The sequence below is a fragment of the Coregonus lavaretus genome (assembly GCF_964263955.1).
Source record: "Coregonus lavaretus genome assembly, chromosome: 7".
NCBI lineage: Eukaryota > Metazoa > Chordata > Actinopteri > Salmoniformes > Salmonidae > Coregonus > Coregonus lavaretus.
In genome coordinates this window covers 10,535,649-10,555,822 of record NC_139994.1, presented here as the reverse complement: position 1 = coordinate 10,555,822, position 20,174 = coordinate 10,535,649, and the positions used below count along the sequence as shown (strand labels likewise).

The window sequence follows — 20,174 nt, the reverse complement described above, 5'->3', positions numbered from 1 at the left end:
CAGGGAGCGAGGCGTCTGTGTCCGCGATGTGGGTCACAGAGGAGTTTGTTCTAGAGTCATAACAGCGTGTTACACCTTCCATTCAGTAGAACATGTTATTGGTGTGTTCATCTAGATATCAATGATGGAATTGTCTCCTGTTAAATTCCTGTTGAGTAAATGTGCATGTTTCGTGTACCTGCTCACTCAAGGATTTGGGCTCTCTAATTGTGTGAGCGCTGATCACACTGCTACTACAATCAGAGCAAACGGGCTGCATTCCCTATATACACCCAATGGGCCCTGGTCAAAAGTAGTGCACTATATAGGGAATAGGGTGCCTTTTGGGACACAGACAGTGCCTTTTGAGCGTGACAGCAGCCGTATCGTCCCAGACTGACAGGTCCTTTGATATGCTGATCGTTTGTTTGTTCATCTGGCTTCCTGCCGCAGGCGTTCACTTCCTCCCCTCCTCCAAACGCAGATCTTCTCTCTCACTCTCTCGCTCAGCTTCTGCTATTCTCCTGAGCTCTGCAAACATCCTGGAGGGCAGACACTTTGCGAGGAGCTGGGATGTTTGCCTGAGAGCTCCAAAAAGTGATGTGAAAATGTCCACTGACACATCTTTGATATATTTTCAGATAGCTGTGTGCGAGTAATACAAAAAATTATAAAATGCCATTTTTATATCACATCATGGGACGGTTTCCCAGACACAGATTCATCATAGTCCTAAAAAGCTCTTTCAAGGAAGAACCTCCATTGAGAATGCTTTCTAAACCAGGTCTAAGATAAATCTGTGTCTGGGGAAACCAGCCCCATATGTATAACCTAGGTTTCCTTCTCTCTCTACCTCCTATCCAGTCATCCAAGGTCACTCCACCTCTCCACTCTTCTAAATCCCCCTCTCTTTCTTCTCCTCCCAGGTGATGCAGGTGGTGAGGGATCAGATCATGCGAGCGCTGACACAGAAGCCTAATTCCCTGGACCAGTTGAAGAGTCGCCTGCAGAACCTGAGTTACACTGAGATCCTGAAGATACGCCAGTCTGAGAGGATGAACCAAGAAGACTTCCAGTCCCGCCCTATCCTGTGAGTCAACTGTGGGTGGTTGAGTGGGTGGTTGAGTGGGTGGGTGAGTGGGTGGGTGAGTGGGTGGGTGTGAGGATGGGTGTGTGCGTGCGTGCATGTCCTCTCAATAGGAAAAAATAGAACTGCCTGAGAAAGGAAGCAGTCAGTGATATTTCTAGGTAGATGTACCCAATCCTTCATTAAAAGAGGAGAAAAACATTGAGGCAGTGAGAGGGAAGAAAGGAAATATTCATGACATGGATGTCCTCATGCCCCATCCTTTATCCAGTCCAAAAACAGGAACAAGAGACAAGTGGAAGAAAGGAAACACGTTCGTTAATACTAATTTAATAGAACCCCCCGTCCCTCCACCCCTCGCTCATTTCCATCCATTTACCATATAATGTCGGCTATTGGCATGGCACACCTGCGTTCGGTTCCCCTCATGATTGAAAATCTGCATTAAAATCGAATTTGTCTACAAATGTTATTCTGAGTGAATACTCCATTAAGGTCTGATAGCGCATTAGACTAGAGAGAGAGTGAGTGTGTGTGTGTGTGTTCAGTTCTATTAAAGCAGTCATTAACTGCTTATGGATAAAGTCATGGTAATGAAGAACATTGTTTGTTCTGTCACTGTATTTTAAGGAATGGAGCATCTAGCTGTATTGAAAATCATTTCATACAGCCAGCTTTGTCTCTGAAGAATGATCAATACCGGACAATGGGATTTATCAAGCTGATAATGATAATGTGAAAGGGTAATTGTTATTGGAGAAATGAGGGAGGGGATATGGTTTTAGCTTTTAGATGGTAAGCGTCAGATGTTTGGGCAGGTGGGGTTGTTCAAACGTTAGGTTTGCAATGTGCTGGAAAGAATGGCCAGTGAAATATTTACATTTCGTAAAGGCACTGACTCAAATTAGACCATCTTATATGAACAGGGTCTTATAAAGAATTAATATTAAATTCATTAGTGCAGAGGAAACATTTATGAGAGAAGGCGTTAGGATGCGTCCCAAATGGTACCCTATTCCCTACATAGGGCCCTCGTCAAAAGTTATGCACTTAATGTACAGCTTTACCTAATGTAATCTACAATACAGTAACTGTATAGAAGGGGAGAAATATCATTTATAATTAATTCTCGAATCCTCCATATAATTTTGGTTCAATATTTCACACTTAAATATGAAGTACGTTTCCATTTTCTATTTGGATTCCACTCCCATCTCAGTGGGTCCTGCCACTTTATACTCTGTGTCCAAGTACATTTGATACTAGCCAATCTAGAGTATTATCTATGGTATGTAGCCTTGGAAATAGCTTATTTAGCTAATTTTGGTGATTTTCAGAGGTGAATAGTGAATGAGATTGAGCTACAATGAATCTGATTTATAAAATGGCAGTGCCAAACGTCTGCGACACAGGCACGGCCACAGACAAAGACAATTTCACTATGGGAGTCGAGCCATATAGATTATTCCCACGCAAATGTTATACATCAAATGCCCTAGCTGTCATTACATGTACAGTAACTGAATCCATTCCTTAGCGTCCTCTCCCACTGACCGTTAGTTATCAGAGTAGGGTGAAGTTGCCCCTAGACGCTGATCTTGGGTCAGTTTAGCATTTTCCCCACTAGGATTGGGGGAGGGGAAGCTGATCCTAGATCTGTACCTAGGGGAAACTTCACCCTTACATGTATGTCTACTCAACATCCAACTACAGATCAATGTAATGACTTGGTCCACTGATGATCAGAAAGCACAGAGCCAGTGAAAATAATTGCTAGGGAAAGGCACAGAGAGACTGACCTAATGAGAAAGAGAATCTGTTTCGACAATCAGCTCCACAGCAGCCACCTAATTGGCTGTTCTTTCCACAGCAGCCCTCTGATTGGCTGTTCTTTCCACAGCAGCGTCCTGACTGGCTGTGGAGCTGTGGGACTATGTGGGCGCTGTTTTCTCTGTGTTACGGACTGACTGGTTTCTGTTCTCTCTGTGACTGACTGACTGTTTATATGTCTTGTCCGTAGGGAGCTGCGGGAGAAGATCCAGCCAGAGATCATGGAGCTGATCAAACAACAGAGGCTCAACCGTCTGTGTGACGGAACCTGTTTCAGGAAGATCAGCAGCCGCCGGAGGCAAGGTGGGGGTAACACATACATGCACACACACTAATTACTTGGACTGCCTCTTCAGTCACTATTTGCCTTTGTGGTCAGTAATGGCCCTGGCGCTGTGAATCCAGAAAACACACACGTACACACGCACAAATACAGGTGTGCCAAACCAAACATAAAGAACACCTTCCTAATTGAGTTGCACCTCCCCATACTCCCTTTTACCCTCAGAACAGCCTCAATTCGTCGGGGCATGGACTCTACAAGGTGTCAAAAGCGTTCCACAGGGATGCTGGCCCATGTTGACTCCAATGCTTCCCACAGTTGAGTCAAGTTGGCTGGATGTCCTTTGGGTGGTGGACCATTCTTGATACACACTGGAAATTGTTGAGGTGAAAAACCCAGTAGCATTGCAGTTATTGACACACTCAAACCGGTGCACCAGGCACCTACTACCATACCCCGTTCAAAGGCACTGAAATCTTTTGTCTTGACCATTCACCTTCTGAATGGCACACATGCACAATCCATGTCTCAAAGCTTAAAAATTAAGCTTTTGTCTCCTCCCCTTCATCTACACTGATTTGAAGTGGATTTAACAAGTGACATCAATAAGGGATCATAGCTTTCACCTGGATTCACCTGGTCAGTCTATGTCAAGGAAAGAGCAGGTGTCCTTAATGTTTTGTATAGTCAGTGTATAACACAGTGTCAGGAACTTACTAAGACAGCCTACTGCTTCCAAAAGCAGCTAATATCTGAGCTGTGTGGCTCTTGCCTTTTTGTCTGGAACGGTTTCTGTCCCCAGCTCTACAGTACCACTGAGCCTCATTGCTCTAAAGTGCATGAATCGATTTTAGTAATGGAGGAACGGCCTAATTACATTCCCGGCCGGGCTTCTAAAGCTCTTCCCCGGTCATCTCAGAGTTCTGGAATGGACATGAGGTTGGTTAGCGTGACTCTTCAGAGCCTTTGGACCCAGATAGAACCAGTTCCTTCAGTGCTTCGGATGTATGAGGGAATTGTGGGCGTTTTATCTGTCAGTGACTCCTCTTTTGTCTTAGGAATTTGTTCACGTCGTGTGTCCCAGGTCCCATTACATTCTACATAGCTTTTATTAACAGTAAAATAAAAATCCCTCCTTTCAGTAGAAGCTTAGGTTATGGCTGTGTTCCAAAATGGCACCCTATTCCCTATATAGTACACTACTTTTGACCAGAGCCCTATGGGTCCTGGTCAAAATAAGTGCACTTTAAGGGAATAGGGTGCCATTTGGGACACAGCATATGTCTCCCTGTCCTTGATTTAACTGTGGCGGTGGAATGGAAGCCTGTTCATCCTTTCCCTGTAAATGACTGTGGAGCTAGACGACAGATAAAGCTTTTACACTTCAGAGTGGAGTATTTGGGGGAGCATTGAGCCTAATATCCTTTTTCACACTGACTGACTGGCTAGCGTGTAGGCCTGGGCACGGCAAGGAGAGAGGAGAGGAGAGAGGAGAGGAGAGAGGAGAGGGGAGAGGGGAGAGAGGAGAGGGGAGAGGGGAGAGAGGAGAGGGGAGAGAGGAGAGGAGAGCACAGCACAGCACAGCACAGCACAGCACAGCACAGCACAGCACAGCACAGGGGGAGGCCTTATTAGTTAGCTATAATGTTGCGCTTTTCACAGCCGGAGAGGATTAAATCTCCCCACCCAAGACCAGACTCCATCTCTCTCTGTCCTCCTCAGTCTCTCCCCTAAACTGACATAAACAGCTTCTGTCTCTGTCTCTCGCTCTCTCTCACGCACACAAACACACACACACACACGCTGTGGTCCCAGCCCAGGGCCTATAGGCTGTTGGCTGTCTGACACCACACTGTAGAGTACCTGAGTGAGCACAACTGAATAATTATTATTGCCTCAATATCCTCCCATCTGAAGACACACCCACACCTCCACCCGGCACTTTCCAAGTGCTTCATCCCTAAACGACTCCTCTCAAATCATATTTACACATACAATAATCATATACAAATGGAGGCTTGAGTCTCCCTTCCATCGCTAAGTGTGAGGCCGGAACAGTATTTAGGGAATCTCTAAAAGCTGAGTACCTACAGTGCCTTCAGAAAGTATTCACACCCCTTGACTTTTTCCACATTTTGTTGTGTTACAGCTTGAATTTAAAATTGATTAAATTGAGATTTTGTGTCACTGGCCTACACACATTATGTTTTTATAATTTTTTTCAAATGTATTAAAATGAAAGCTGAAATGTCTTGAGTCAATACGTATTCAACCCCTTTGTTATGGCAAGTGCTTAACAAGTCACATAATAAGTTGCATGGACTCACTCTGTGTGCAATAATAGTGTTTAACATAATTTTTTTATGACTATCACATCTCTGTACCCCACACATACAACTATCTGTAGGGTCCCTCTGTCGAGCAGTTTCAAACACAGATTCAACCACAAAGACCAGGGAGGTTTTCCAATGCTTCCTAAGGGCACATATTGGTAGATAGTTCAAATAAAAAAAGCAGACATTGAATATCCCTTTGAGCATGGTGAAGTTATTAATTACACTTTGGATGGTGTCCCATAACCGGCCGTGACCGGGAGTCCCATAGAGCGGCGCACAATTGGCCCAGCATCGTCCGGGTTAGGGGAGGGTTTGGCCGGGTAGGGCTTTACTTGGCTCATCGCGCTCTAGCGACTCCTTGTGGCGGGCCGGGCGCCTGCAGGCGGACTTCGGTCATCAGTTAAACAGTGTTTCCTCCTAACACATTGGTGCAGCTGGCTTCCGGGTTAAGCGAGCGGGTGTTAAGAAGCGCGGCTTGGCGTGTCATGTTTTGGAGGATGCATGACGCAGTTTGGGGAGTTGCAGCGATGAGACAAGATCGTAATCACGAAATTGGGGAGAAAAAGGGTATACAAAAATGTGCAATAAAGCACTAAAGTAAAACTGCAAGAAATGTGGCAAAGAAATTAACTTTATGTCCTGAATACAAAGCGTTATGTTTGGGGCAAATCCAACACAACACATTGCTGAGTACAACACTTCATATTTTCAAGCATGGTGGTGGATGCATCATGCTATGGGTATGCTTGTCATCGGCAAGGACTAGGGAGTTTTTTAGGATATAAATAAATAGAATGGAGCTAAGCACAGGCAAAATCCTAGAGGAAAACCTGGTTGTCTGCTTTCCAACAAACACTGGGAGACAAATTCAGGTTTCAGCAGGTAATAACCTAAAGCACAAGGCCAAATATACACTGGGGTTGCTTACCAAGACGACATTGAATGTTCCTCAGTGGCCTAGTTACAGTTTTGACTTAATTTGGCATGAAAATCTTTGGCAAGACTTGAAAATGACTGTCTAGCAATGACCAACAACCCACTTGACAGAGCTTAAAGAATTTTTAAAAGAATAATGTACAAATATTGTACAATCCAGGTGTGCAAAGCTCTTAGAGACTTACCAAGAAAAACTCACCACTGTAATCGCTGCCAAAGGTGATTCTAACATGTATTGACTCGGGGGTGTGAATACTTAAGTAAATTATATATTTCTGTATTTCATTTTCAATAGATTTGCAAAAGTTTCTAAAAACATGTTTTCACTTTGTCATTATGGGGTATTGTGTGTGTGTATATGGGTGAGGGGAAAAAACCTATTTCATCCATTTTGAATTCAGGCTGTAACACAACAAAATGTGGAATAAGTCAAGGGGTGTGAATACTTTCTGAAGGCACTGTAGCTGACAAACAGCAGTCTGGGGCACCTGTCTTTCAAGTACAGATGCCTACAGTATGTGGCAAATAAAGGTACGTATACAGTGGGGGAAAAAAGTATTTAGTCAGCCACCAATTGTGCAAGTTCTCCCACTTAAAAAGATGAGAGAGGCCTGTAATTTTCATCATAGGTACACGTCAACTATGACAGACAAATTGAGATTTTTTTTCTCCAGAAAATCACATTTTAGGATTTTTAATGAATTTATTTGCAAATTATGGTGGAAAATAAGTATTTGGTCAATAACAAAAGTTTCTCAATACTTTGTTATATACCCTTTGTTGGCAATGACACAGGTCAAACGTTTTCTGTAAGTCTTCACAAGGTTTTCACACACTGTTGCTGGTATTTTGGCCCATTCCTCCATGCAGATCTCCTCTAGAGCAGTGATGTTTTGGGGCTGTCGCTGGGCAACACGGACTTTCAACTCCCTCCAAAGATTTTCTATGGGGTTGAGATCTGGAGACTGGCTAGGCCACTCCAGGATCTTGAAATGCTTCTTACGAAGCCACTCCTTCGTTGCCCGGGCGGTGTGTTTGGGATCATTGTCATGCTGAAAGACCCAGCCACGTTTCATCTTCAATGCCCTTGCTGATGGAAGGAGGTTTTCACTCAAAATCTCACGATACATGGCCCCATTCATTCTTTCCTTTACACGGATCAGTCGTCCTAGTCCCTTTGCAGAAAAACAGCCCCAAAGCATGATGTTTCCACCCCCATGCTTCACAGTAGGTATGGTGTTCTTTGGATGCAACTCAGCATTCTTTGTCCTCCAAACACGACGAGTTGAGTTTTTACCAAAAAGTTATATTTTGGTTTCATCTGACCATATGACATTCTCCCAATCCTCTTCTGGATCATCCAAATGCACTCTAGCAAACTTCAGACGGGCCTGGACATGTACTGGCTTAAGCAGGGGGACACGTCTGGCACTGCAGGATTTGAGTCCCTGGCGGCGTAGTGTGTTACTGATGGTAGGCTTTGTTACTTTGGTCCCAGCTCTCTGCAGGTCATTCACTAGGTCCCCCTGTGTGGTTCTGGGATTTTTGCTCACCGTTCTTGTGATCATTTTGACCCCACGGGGTGAGATCTTGCGTGGAGCCCCAGATCGAGGGAGATTATCAGTGGTCTTGTATGTCTTCCATTTCCTAATAATTGCTCCCACAGTTGATTTCTTCAAACCAAGCTGCTTACCTAGTGCAGATTCAGTCTTCCCAGCCTGGTGCAGGTCTACAATTTTGTTTCTGGTGTCCTTTGACAGCTCTTTGGTCTTGGTGGAGTTTGGAGTGTGACTGTTTGAGGTTGTGGACAGGTGTCTTTTATACTGATAACAAGTTCAAACAGGTGCCATTAATACAGGTAACGAGTGGAGGACAGAGGAGCCTCTTAAAGAAGAAGTTACAGGTCTGTGAGAGCCAGAAATCTCGCTTGTTTGTAGGTGACCAAATACTTATTTTCCACCATAATTTGCAAATAAATTCATTAAAAATCCTACAATGTGATTTTCTGGAGTTTTTTTCTCAATTTGTCTGTCATAGTTGACGTGTACCTATGATGAAAATTACAGGCCTCTCTCATCTTTTTAAGTGGGAGAACTTGCACAATTGGTGGCTGACTAAATACTTTTTTCCCCCACTGTATATGTCTACATAAAAATAATTACAAGAAATATGGATACAAGTGCCATTATGGGCTCCCGAGTGGAGCAGTGGTCTAAGGCACTGCATCTCAGTGCTTGAGGCGTCACTACAGACCCCCTGGTTCGATTCCAGGCTGTATCACAACCGGCCGTGATTGGGAGTCCCATAGGGCGGCGCACAATTGGCCCAGCGTCGTCCGGGTTTGGCCGGTGTAGGCCGTCATTGTAAATAAGAATTTGTTCTTAACTGACTTGCCTAGTTAAATAAAGGTAAAATAAAAAATAAAATAAAAAATGTTGTATGCATGCATCACGTGTACCAAAAGTGCATCCAAAAACATCAAACAAATATTTTCTTAGTCAATTATGTAGATATGAAATAAATGATGAATTGGAGATGAGCTTCAGATGGCTGTGTAGTATCTCCAACAGCTGAGGAACAGAAACAACAACATCCCATAAGATAAGACAATCTGAGCAGCATTCTATCTGGAGGCTAGATATCTCCAGTCTAAATCCTCTCGCTCTCTCTCCTCCCTCACTCTCTCTCTGCACTCCCTAAGCAGTCAGTCTCTCTTCTCACACCACACTAGGCACGACACAGCCACTCCCCACAGACCAGCGCCAGCCTCCCTGCTGCCAAATGTCTATTCTCAGCAATTAGGATTTGGACTGTGTCGCCAATGCGTGCGCCAACCAACCCTCCCCAGTCCCCAGCCTAGTTTTGCTCTTCCAGGGACGTGCATAATGGGTAGAGAATAAAGTGCCAGGCCTTGCTCTACGGGAGCCCTGCCCACAGTGCCCAGGCATGCCAGTCTGTGTGCCAGACGGACCCAACTGCCCAGCGGGCGATAGCACCCCGGTGCTATCAGTTACGCTAGCCACCTCAAACACATGAGAACATCACACAACACAGCCAATGATAACATCACACAACACAGCCCATGAGAACATCACACAACACAGCCCATGAGAACATCACACAACACAGCCCATGAGAACATCACACAACACAGCCCATGAGAACATCACACACCATAGCTCATGAGAACATCACACAACACAGCCAATGAGAACATCACACACCATAGCTCATGAGAACATCACACAACACAGCCAATGAGAACATCACACACCACAGCCCATGAGAACATCACACAACACAGCCCATGAGAACATCACACACCACAGCCAATGAGAACATCACACACCACAGCCCATGAGAACATCACACACCACAGCCTATGATAACATCACACACATCGATCAATCAATCAGTGAAATTTATTTATAAAGCCCTTTTTACATCAGCAGATGTCACAAAGTGCTATACAGAAACCCAGCCTAAAACCCCAAACAGCAAGCAATGCAGATGTAGAAGCACGGTGGCTAGGAAACACTCCCTAGGAAGAAACCTAGAGAGGAACCAGGCTCTGAGGAGTGGCCAGTCCTCTTCTGGCTGTGCCGGGTGGAGATTATAAGAGTACATGGCCATTAAGGCCAGATTGTTCTTCAAGATGTTCAAATGTTCATAGATGACCAGCAGGGTTGTAGAGGGTGCAACAGGTCAGTACCTCAGGAGTAAATGTCAGTTGGCTTTTCATAGCCGAGCATTCAGAGGTCAAGACAGCAGGTGCGGTAGAGAGAGAGAGAGAGAACACAGCACGTCTGGGACAAGGTAGCACGTCCAGTGAACAGGTCAGGGTTCCCTAGCTGCAGGCAGAACAGCTGAAACTGGAGCAGCAGCACGACCAGGTGGACTGGGGACAGCCAGGAGTCATCAGGCCAGGTAGTGAGGCATGGTCCTAGGCCTCAGGTCCTCCGGGAGGGGAGGGAGAGAGGGAGAGAGAGAGAATTAGAGGGAGCATACTTACATTTGCACAGGACACCAGATAAGACAGGAGAAATACACCAGATATAACAGACTGACCCTAGCCCCCCGGCATATAGACTATTGCAGCATAGATACTGGAGGCTGAGACAGGGGGGGTCGGGGGACACTGTGGCCCCGTCTGACGATACCCCCGGACAGGGCCAACCAGGCAGGATATAACCCCACCCACTTTGCCAAAGCACAGCCCCCACACCACTAGAGGGATACCAACAGACCACCAACTTACTACCCTGAGACAAGGCTGAGTATAGCCCACGAAGATCTACTCCACCGCACGAGCCCGAGGGGGCGCAAAACCATACAGGAAGATCACGTCTGTGACTCAACCCACTCAAGTGATGCACCCCTCCTAGGGACGGCATGGAAGAGCACTACTAAGCCAATGACTCAGCCCCTGTAATAGGGTCAGAGGCAGAGAATCCCAGCTCATGATAACATCATACAATAGAGCCCATGATAACATCACACACCACAGACCCATAGTGGTACACAGTGAGAACATTTTCCAGGAGACCATCATCAGACAGGCCAGAAAGGTCATATCAGACCCCACACAGCACTGAACACAGAGTTCCAGATGATGCCATCAGGAAGGCGTTATAGGGTGCCTGGATGCAGGCTGAACAGATATAAACATTCTTTTGTCCCCCTGTCAATAAAACTGCTAAACAGCAGGGGAGACGGAGGGAGACGGCAATAACGGACTGGAGCCTGGCCTGTAGGCCTTCATCATGTGGAACTGCCACCTAGTCACAGCCTGGCCTGGCATGAATTTCTCAACTTTTTGTGTGGGCTGGGAGGGGGGTGTATGATAGGCTGTTGTTCTATGTGTTTGTGTATTTATGTGGAAGCAGTATCACACAAATGTCCCCTCTGGGACAATAAAGTATATCATATATCACACCTGAATCAGGTGCCACTAACTGTCTGTGTCTGACTGTCCATATGGGATAGTGTTAGGGTTGTTGTGTTTGGTGTTGCTGCTTTGGGTGGTTCTGGTCAATACAGTTCATACAGCATCTAGGTTTATTAGTGTCTGTTTCACAGGTTTGTTGGTCTTCTATGCTGGTCCTATCCTCCCTCATCATACACTGATTTGCTATTTTTATCTGTCGATCTTGACATGAACCCTAGTTCTCTCTCTCTCTCCATCTTTCTCTCTCTCTCCCCCTCTCCCACTCTATCTTTCTCTCTCCCACTCTCTCTCTCTCTCCCCCTCTCCCACTCTATCTTTCTCTCTCCCACTCTCTCTCTCCGCTCCTCTATCTTTCTCTCTCTCCCCCTCTTCCACTCTCTTTCTCTCTCTCTCCCCCTCTCTAACTCTCTCTACCCCCCTATCTTTCTCCCCCCCCCTCTATCTTTCTCTCCCACTCTCCCCCCCCCCCCCCCTCTATCTTTCTCTCTCTCTCCATAGATAAGTTCTGGTACTGTCGACTGTCTCCGAACCATAAAGTCCTGCACTATGGAGATCTGGAGGAGAGCCCTCAGGGAGAGGTGCCCCATGACGCTCTACAGGAAAAATGTGAGTAGTAGCAACACAAGTACTGCTCTGGGTCAAACAAACTGACTGTCAGTTTTCTTTTTTTTTAAGCCAAGTGCAACTTGCAAAATAATAGTTTACTGCCAGGGTGCCTGACGAAGATGGTTGTTACTGACGTTGTTAGTAGTTCATGTAGCATGTCAACAGAATAGTAGTTGACACTAAATCTAACGGATGATTATGACAGGATGTTATTCATGATGTTGACGTTCCTCTCTTCCTCCTCCTCCTCCTCCTCTTCCTCCTCCTGTAGTGCCTGTGGCCGATATCAAAGCGGTGGTCACTGGTAAGGACTGCCCTCACATGAAGGAGAAGGGAGCTTTGAAGCAGAACAAGGTGAGTGTGCGTACAGTAGCTGTCTGTGTCTTATGTAACAGTATCTGTCTGTGTATGTGTCTCTTTGATAACAGTATCTGTCTGTGTTTCTGTGTCTTATATAACAGTATCTGTCTGTGTTTCTGTGTCTTATATAACAGTATCTGTCTGTTTCTGTGTCTTATATAACAGTATCTGTCTGTGAATGTGTGCCTTATATAACAGTACAGTATTTGTCTGTGTATCTGTGTCTTATATAACAGTATCTGTCAGTGTATCTGTGTCTTATATAACAGGATCTGTGTTTCTGTGTCTTATATACCAGTATCTGTCAGTGTATCTGTGTCTTATATAACAGGATCTGTGTTTCTGTGTCTTATATAACAGTATCTGTCTGTGTATCTGTGTCTTATATAACAGGATCTGTGTTTCTGTGTCTAATATAACAGTATATGTCTGTGTATATGTGTCCTATATAACAGTACAGTATACAGTGCTATGAAAAAGTATTTGCCCCCTTTCTAAACTTTTAGGTATTTTTGATACTGAATGTTATCAGATCTTCAACCAAAACTTAATATTAGATAAAGGGAACCTGAGTGAACAAATAACACAACAATTACATACTTATTTCATTTATATCATAAACAAAGTTATGCAACACCCAATTGCCCCCTTACACTCAATAACTGGTTGTGCCACCTTTAGCTGCAATTACTCCAACCAAACGCAACTTGTAGTTGTTGATCAGTCTCTTACGTCGCTGTGGAGGAATTTTGGCCCACTCTTGCATGCAGAACTGCTTTAACACAGCGACATTTATGGTTTTTCAAGCATGAACTGCTCGTTTCCAGTCCTGCCATAACATTTCAATTGGGATTAGGTCTGGACTTTGACTAGGCCATTCAGTACATCACTTGGGCCAAGCATCCTGCCATCCAGGACCTCTACACCAGGCGGTGTCAGAGGAAGGCCCTAAAAATTGTCAAAGACTCCAGCCACCCTAGCCATAGACTGTTCTCTCTAGCTACCGCACTGCAAGCGGTACCGGAGCTCCAAGTCTAGATCCAAAAGGCTTCTTAACAGCTTCTACCCCCAAGCCATAAAAATCCTGAACAGCTAGTCAAATGGCCACCCAGACTATTTGCATTGTTCCCCCCCCCTCCATCTTTTACGCTGTTGCCACTCTCTGTTTATTATCTATGCATAGTCACTTTAACTCTACATACAGTATCTCACAAAAGTGAGTACACCCCTCACAATTTTGTAAATATTTGAGTATATCTTTTCATGTGACAACACTGAAGAAATGACACTTTGCTACAATGTAAAGTAGTGAATGTACAGCTTGTATAATAGTGTAAATTTGCTGTCCCCTCAAAATAACTCAACACACAGCCATTAATGTCTAAACCGCTGGCAACAAACATTTGTACACCCCTAAGTGAAAATGTCCAAATTGGGCCCAATTAGCCATTTTCACTCCCCGGTGTCATGTGACTCGTTAGTGTTACAAGGTCTCAGGTGTGAATGGGGAGCAGGTGTGTTAAATTTGGTGTCATCGCTCTCACACTCCCTCTGTAGCTCAGCTGGTAGAGCACGGCGCTTGTAACGCAGAAGGTAGTGGGTTCGATCGCCGGGACCACCCATACACACAAAAAAAATTATGCACGCATGACTGTAAGTCGCTTTGGATAAAAGCGTCTGCTAAATGGCATATTATTATTATTATTATTATACTGGTCACTGGAAGTTCAACATGGCACCTCATGGAAAATAACTCCCTGAGGATCTGAAAAAAAAGAATTGTTGCTCTACATAAAGATGGCCTGGGCTATAAGAAGATTGCCAAGACCCTGAAACTGAGCTGCAGCACGGTGGCCAAGACCATACAACGGTTTAACAGGACAGGTTCCACTCAGAACAGGCCTCGCCATGGTCGACCAAAGAAGTTGAGTGAACGTGCTCAGCATCATATCCAGAGGTTGTCTTTGGGAAATAGACGTATGAGTGCTGCCAGCATTGCTGCAGCGGTTGAAGGGGTGGGGGGCGTCAGCCTGTCAGTGCTCAGACCATACGCCGCACACTGCATAAAATTGGTCTGCATGGCTGTCGTCCCAGAAGGAAGCCTCTTCTAAAGATGATGCACAAGAAAGCCCGCAAACAGTTTGCTGAAGACAAGCAGACTAAGGACATGGATTACTGGAACCATGTCCTGTGGTCTGATGAGACCAAGATAAACTTGGTGAGGAGTACAAAGACAAGTGTGTCTTGCCTACAGTCAAACATGGTGGTGGGAGTGTCATGGTCTGGGGCTGCATGAGTGCTGCCGGCACTGGGGAGCTACAGTTCATTGAGGGAACCATGAATGCCAACATGTACTGTGACATACTGAAGCAGAGCATGATCCCCTCCCTTCGGAGACTGGGCCGCAGGGCAGTATTCCAACATGATAACGACCCCAAACACACCTCCAAGACGACCACTGCCTTGCTAAAGAAGCTGAGGGTAAAGGTGATGGACTGGCCAAGCATGTCTCCAGACCTAAACCGTATTGAGCATCTGTGGGGCATCCTCAAACGGAAGGTGGAGGAGTGCAAGGTCTCTAACATCCACCAGCTCCGTGATGTTGTCATGGAGGAGTGGAAGAGGACTCCAGTGGCAACCTGTGAAGCTCTGGTGAACTCCATGCCCAAGAGGGTTAAGGCAGTGCTGGAAAATGATGGTGGCCACACAAAATATTGACACTTTGGGCCCAATTTGGACATTTTCACTTAGGGGTGCACTCACTTTTGTTGCCAGCGATTTAGACATTAATGGCTGTGTGTTGTGTTATTTTGAGGGGACAGCAAATTTACACTGTTATACAAGATGTACACTCACTACATTACATTGTAGCAAAGTGTCATTTCTTCAGTGTTGTCACATGAAAAGATATACTCAAATATTTACAAAAATGTGAGGGGTGTACTCACTTTTGTGAGATACTGTAGATGTACATATTACCTCGACTCACCTGTACTCCCGCACATTGACTCTACCGGTACCCCCTGTATATAGCCTTGCTACTGTTATTTTACTGCTGCTCTTTAATTATTTGTTTTTATATTTTACTTATCTATTTTTTACACACTTATTTTTCTTAAAACTGCATTGTTGGTTAAGGGCTTGTAAGTAAGCATTTCACTGTAAGGTCTACACCGGTTGTATTCGGCGCATGTAACATCCGATTTGATTTGATCTTCTATGTATAGAAGGTGAACTTGTGTTTAGTCCTGCCAGCCTGTGTGCTGGTACGTAGGCCCCAGCCTCTGCAGGTCCTGCCTCGGTAGTGACTAGAAACCAATACATTCTGCTGACACTGACAGATTATGTCCTGTAAATATAGCCTTGAAGACAAAGGAGCACCGCTCCTCCCTCGCCTGGACCTTTATTACTCTGTCGATAAATCTGGTGTCTGAAAGAATGGGCCTACAGGTCTGTGGGCTGGCTGGCTGGATGGATGGCTGGCCCTTGTTTGGGCTGTTTGAATGGGAACACGAGCGGAGCAGCATTCATTACTCAAGCTGTAAGACAGAAAAAGTAACATCTCTGGTCCCGGGCAGCGCAGCCATAGACCTAGGATTCGTCTCTAATGGTACCCTATTCCCTATGGGCCTTTGTCAAAGGTAGTGTACTATATAGGTCATAGGGTTCATACTGTAGGTGTCCACTATCTATGTGGTTGCGTGCCATTTGCTACAGAATTTCTTTAGCAGTTCTGCGGCATTTGAGGACAAGCGAGAGACATCTGTTTCAAAGGAGCCGTAACAGATTTGAACAAATGAGACATCAGCTCTCCTTCAGTGTTCTCTGTGTGGAATTCTCTCAGGGGTCCCTGTGCATTCCCCCTCTGAGTGACTCATTGTTTGCGTACCAAATGGCACCCTATTCCCTGTGTACTGCTGACCAGTGTGGAGAACACAATAAACTGATCGAAAGTCAGCTTTTGTGTGTTTTCCCTCTAAGGATTAAGCTAGACTTTAGGGGCAGCTTTTCTCCTGTGTTGGATAACCGTACGTCTCAAAGTGCTTTTCCGTCCCAGTTTGTCCCCTAGCTGTCCCCCTGCTTAGTGTGTCCGTCCCCTGTCCCCTGGCACCCAGCATGTGGCGCCGGTACACACATGGCAGCCAAACCATCTGGTGTTGGAGTGGCTGGGGAGAGAACGTGTTAAAGAGGCACAGTGGGAGGGACGCACACGCTGGAGAGGAGAGGAGCTCATTAGCATGTTGGTGACAGTGCTACATTTTAACTCCCTCTGTCTCTCTCTCTTCTCCTTCTCTCCCTTCCCCTCCTCTCTTTCTCCCCGCTCTCTCTCCCTCCTTATCGCCCTCTATCACTCTGTCCCTCCCCCTTTCTCTCCCTCCCCCTCTCTCTCTCGCCCCCTCTCTCGCTACAGGAGGTTCTGGAGCTGGCCTTCTCCGTCCTCTACGAGTCAGACGAGTATTTAAACTTCATCGCTCCGGACAAGCATGAGGTAAGCACTGAGCAGTTGGCACAGTCACCCAGCCAATGACAGGTTTCAGAGATGGAGTGAGAGGAAGTCAATGGAGGTCGTCCACTCTCAAGCACGACGTGGGAGACTTTATGTTAATACACTGCTGTAAAGGTTGTATGTGTGTTTGTGTGTACTCATCCTCTCCTGTCTCTCCTCAGTACTGTGTGTGGACGGACGGTCTGAACGCCCTCCTGGGAAAAGAGATGACCAGTGACTTCACCAAGTCAGACATGGACACCCTGCTCTCCATGGAGATGAAGCTCCGCCTCCTCGACTTGGAGAACATCCAGATTCCAGAGGCCCCTCCCCCAATTCCCAAGGAGCCTAGCAACTATGACTTTGTTTATGATTGCAACTAACTAACCAACCAATCAAAATCCCCTAGCTACTGTACTGGAACAACCAACTCTCTCTTTCCTAAAACGGCAACTGGAGAAAATAAAAATAAACTAATGACGATGAAAATTATGAACGACAGAAAAGGGATTCTATTGAACAAGTTTCCTTCCTTCTTGCTATACTTGCTAAACTTCCTTTTTGAATTAAAGGGCGCAATTTAATAGGTTTGCAGCACTTAATGACTCTTTGCGTCACTAGGTGGCCCACTGACTGAACCATCACGTCACCATGGAGGCCAAACCAGGAAGCATCCATATGGGTCATTTGGGTCCTAAACCAGAGATGTTCTTCTAACATTCTCAACGTTCTCTAAACGTTGTTGTTTGGTCATCACTCTCCAAGATGTCTTCACAGTGTTCTTCTCGTCTCAACCCTGCTCACTCTTCACTCCTTCTTTACTGAAGCATCTGTCATTTGCTTGGGGTTTGTTGATAAACGCTTGGTTGACCTTTTTCGTTTTGTTCATTTTCTAAAGGCTGTTGGATGAGAGGAGGTGGGGCGTTTTATAAAAATTTAAAGAAGTGTTGGGGACATTAGTCTTTAGCTCTCCAACGTTCTGTGTGCATCCAAAATGGCACCGTATTCCCGATATAGTGCACTACTTTTAGTGCACTATATAGGGAATAAAGTAGTGCACTATATAGGGAATAGGGTGCCATTTCAGACGCAGACTCGGTCTCCCATTCACACTTACGTGGCAGCTAATGTCTCTGAGAGGAAGAAAAGATCAAGTGTATTTAAGATGATGAAGTGTGTATTAACACTTTCCTCCCAGGTATCGTACTCCATACTTCACATACTGTGTAGACTGTTACAATAAGTGTGTTGTTCTAAAACCTGGCACTGTAATACAATACGGGAAACTGCCTCTGAAGTTCCTGAAGTCTTCTATCCCTATATCACGGCTGCTTTGAGCATGCTTTATACTCACACACTGGCTTAGCCCAAACAAACACACACAACTGTAATACATGCTTGCTCAGACATACACATCTCTCTTTCCTCCAACTTGATACCGTTCGACCATGCTCCATTACGACTGCTGTAACATTTCAAAGCAATATTGAGCAACAAAAAAAAACTTTGTTAAGCTGATGGTGTAATTTTGTGATATTTGTGATGCTGCCAAGTAGTCAGTATTGGGGATGTTTGCGTTTTTAGTAAAGGGAAGTTGTTCTTTGTTTGTTTTCAAGAACTATGTGGCCGTCAATTTGGAGGTTCATGTAAATGTATTTAAAAGTGAATCATAAGTCATTTCTAATATGATTTATTATTTTCCCTATTTAATACCTTCAGATGTTCGTCTCTAGGTTTGAAAGCCCCTCAACCTGCTGTTTACATTAAAGATTTAAGGAAACTGACCTCTTGTTGCATTTTCCATGTCTTTCGATCTACACTGAAGAAAAATATAAACACAAGATGCTACAATTTCTAAGATTTTACTGAGTTATAATTCATATAAGGAAATCAGTCAATTGAAATAAATTAATTAGGCCCTAATCTATGGATTTCATATGACTGGGAATACAGATATGCATCTGTTGGTCACAGATACCTTTAAAAAAAAAGTAGGGGTGTGGATCAGAAAACCAGTCAGTATCTGGTGTGACCACCATTTTCCTCATCCAGCGTGACACATCTTCTTCACATAGAGTTGATCGGGCTGTTGATTGTGGCCTGTGGAAGGAAGTCCCTATCCTCTTCAATGGCTGTGCAAAGTTGCTGGATATTGGCGGGAACTGGAACACGCTGTCGTACAGGTAAATCCAGAGCATCCCAAACATGCTCAATGGGTGACATGTCTGGTGAGTATGCAGGCCATGCAAGAACTAGGACATTTTCAGCTTCCAGGAATTGTGTACAGATCCTTGCGCCATGGGGCTGTGCATTTTAATGCTGAAACGTGAGGTGATGGCAGCGGATGAATGGCACGACAATGGGCCTCAGGATCTCGTCACAGTATCTCTGTGCATTCCAATTGCCATCGATAAAGTGCAATTGTGTTCATTATCCGTAGCTTATGCCTGCCCGTACCATAACCCCACTGCCACCATGGGGCACTCTTTTCACAACGTTGACATCACCAAACCGCTCCACCCACACGATACCGTCCATCTGCCAGGTACAGTTGAAACTGGGATTCATCCATGAAGAGCACACTTCTCCAGCGTACCAGTGGCCATCGAAGGTGAGCATTTGCCCACTGAAGTCGGTTATGACGCCGAACTGTAGTCAGGTCAAGACCCTGTTGAGGACGACGAGCATGCAGATGAGCTTCCCTGAGACGGTTTCTGACAATTTGTGTAGAAATTCTTCAGTTGTGCAAACCCACAGTTTCATCAGCTGTCCGGGTGGCTCGTCTCAGACCATCCCGCAGGTGAAGAAGCCAGATGTGGAGGTCCTGGGCTGCCGTGGTTACATGTGGTCTGCGGTTGTGAGGCCGGTTAGACGTACTGCCAAATTCTCTAAAACAACATTGGAGGTGGCTTATGGTAGAGAAATTAACATTAAATTCTCTGGCAACAGCTCTGGTGAACATTCCTGCAGTCAGCATACCAATTGCACACTCCCTCAAATCTTGAGACATCTGTGGCATTGTGTTGTGTGACTGCACATTTTAGTGGCCTTTTATTGTCCCCAGTACAAGGGGCACATGTGTAATGATCATGCTGTTTAATCAGCTTCTTGATATGCCACACCTGTCAGGTGGATGGATTATCTTGGCAAAGGAGAAATGCTCAAAAACTGAGATTTTTTTTAAATTGTGCACAAAACTTTAGAGAAATAAACTTTTTGTGCGTATGGAAAATTTCTCAGATCTTTTATTTCAGCACATGGAACGAACCCTTTACATGTTGCATTTATATTTTTGTTCAGTATAGTATGAACTGGTTATAATA

The 20,174-nt window shown here is 45.1% G+C and overlaps 1 protein-coding gene across 1 annotated transcript in view; it reads left to right on the top strand.

The window, feature by feature from the left end:
• Window positions 1–18,634, top strand: part of LOC311131883 (engulfment and cell motility protein 1-like) — a 117,824-nt gene extending 99,190 nt beyond the window's left edge. Inside the window, exons 13-18 of the mRNA XM_084165002.1 lie at window positions 906–1,069; window positions 3,087–3,199; window positions 11,898–12,005; window positions 12,277–12,359; window positions 16,777–16,854; window positions 17,034–18,634. Of these exons, the coding sequence (XP_084021128.1) occupies window positions 906–1,069; window positions 3,087–3,199; window positions 11,898–12,005; window positions 12,277–12,359; window positions 16,777–16,854; window positions 17,034–17,234 (747 nt within the window). The 3' untranslated portion in view covers window positions 17,235–18,634. The remainder of the gene's footprint in view (window positions 1–905; window positions 1,070–3,086; window positions 3,200–11,897; window positions 12,006–12,276; window positions 12,360–16,776; window positions 16,855–17,033) is intronic.
• The last annotated feature ends 1,540 nt before the right edge of the window (window positions 18,635–20,174 follow it).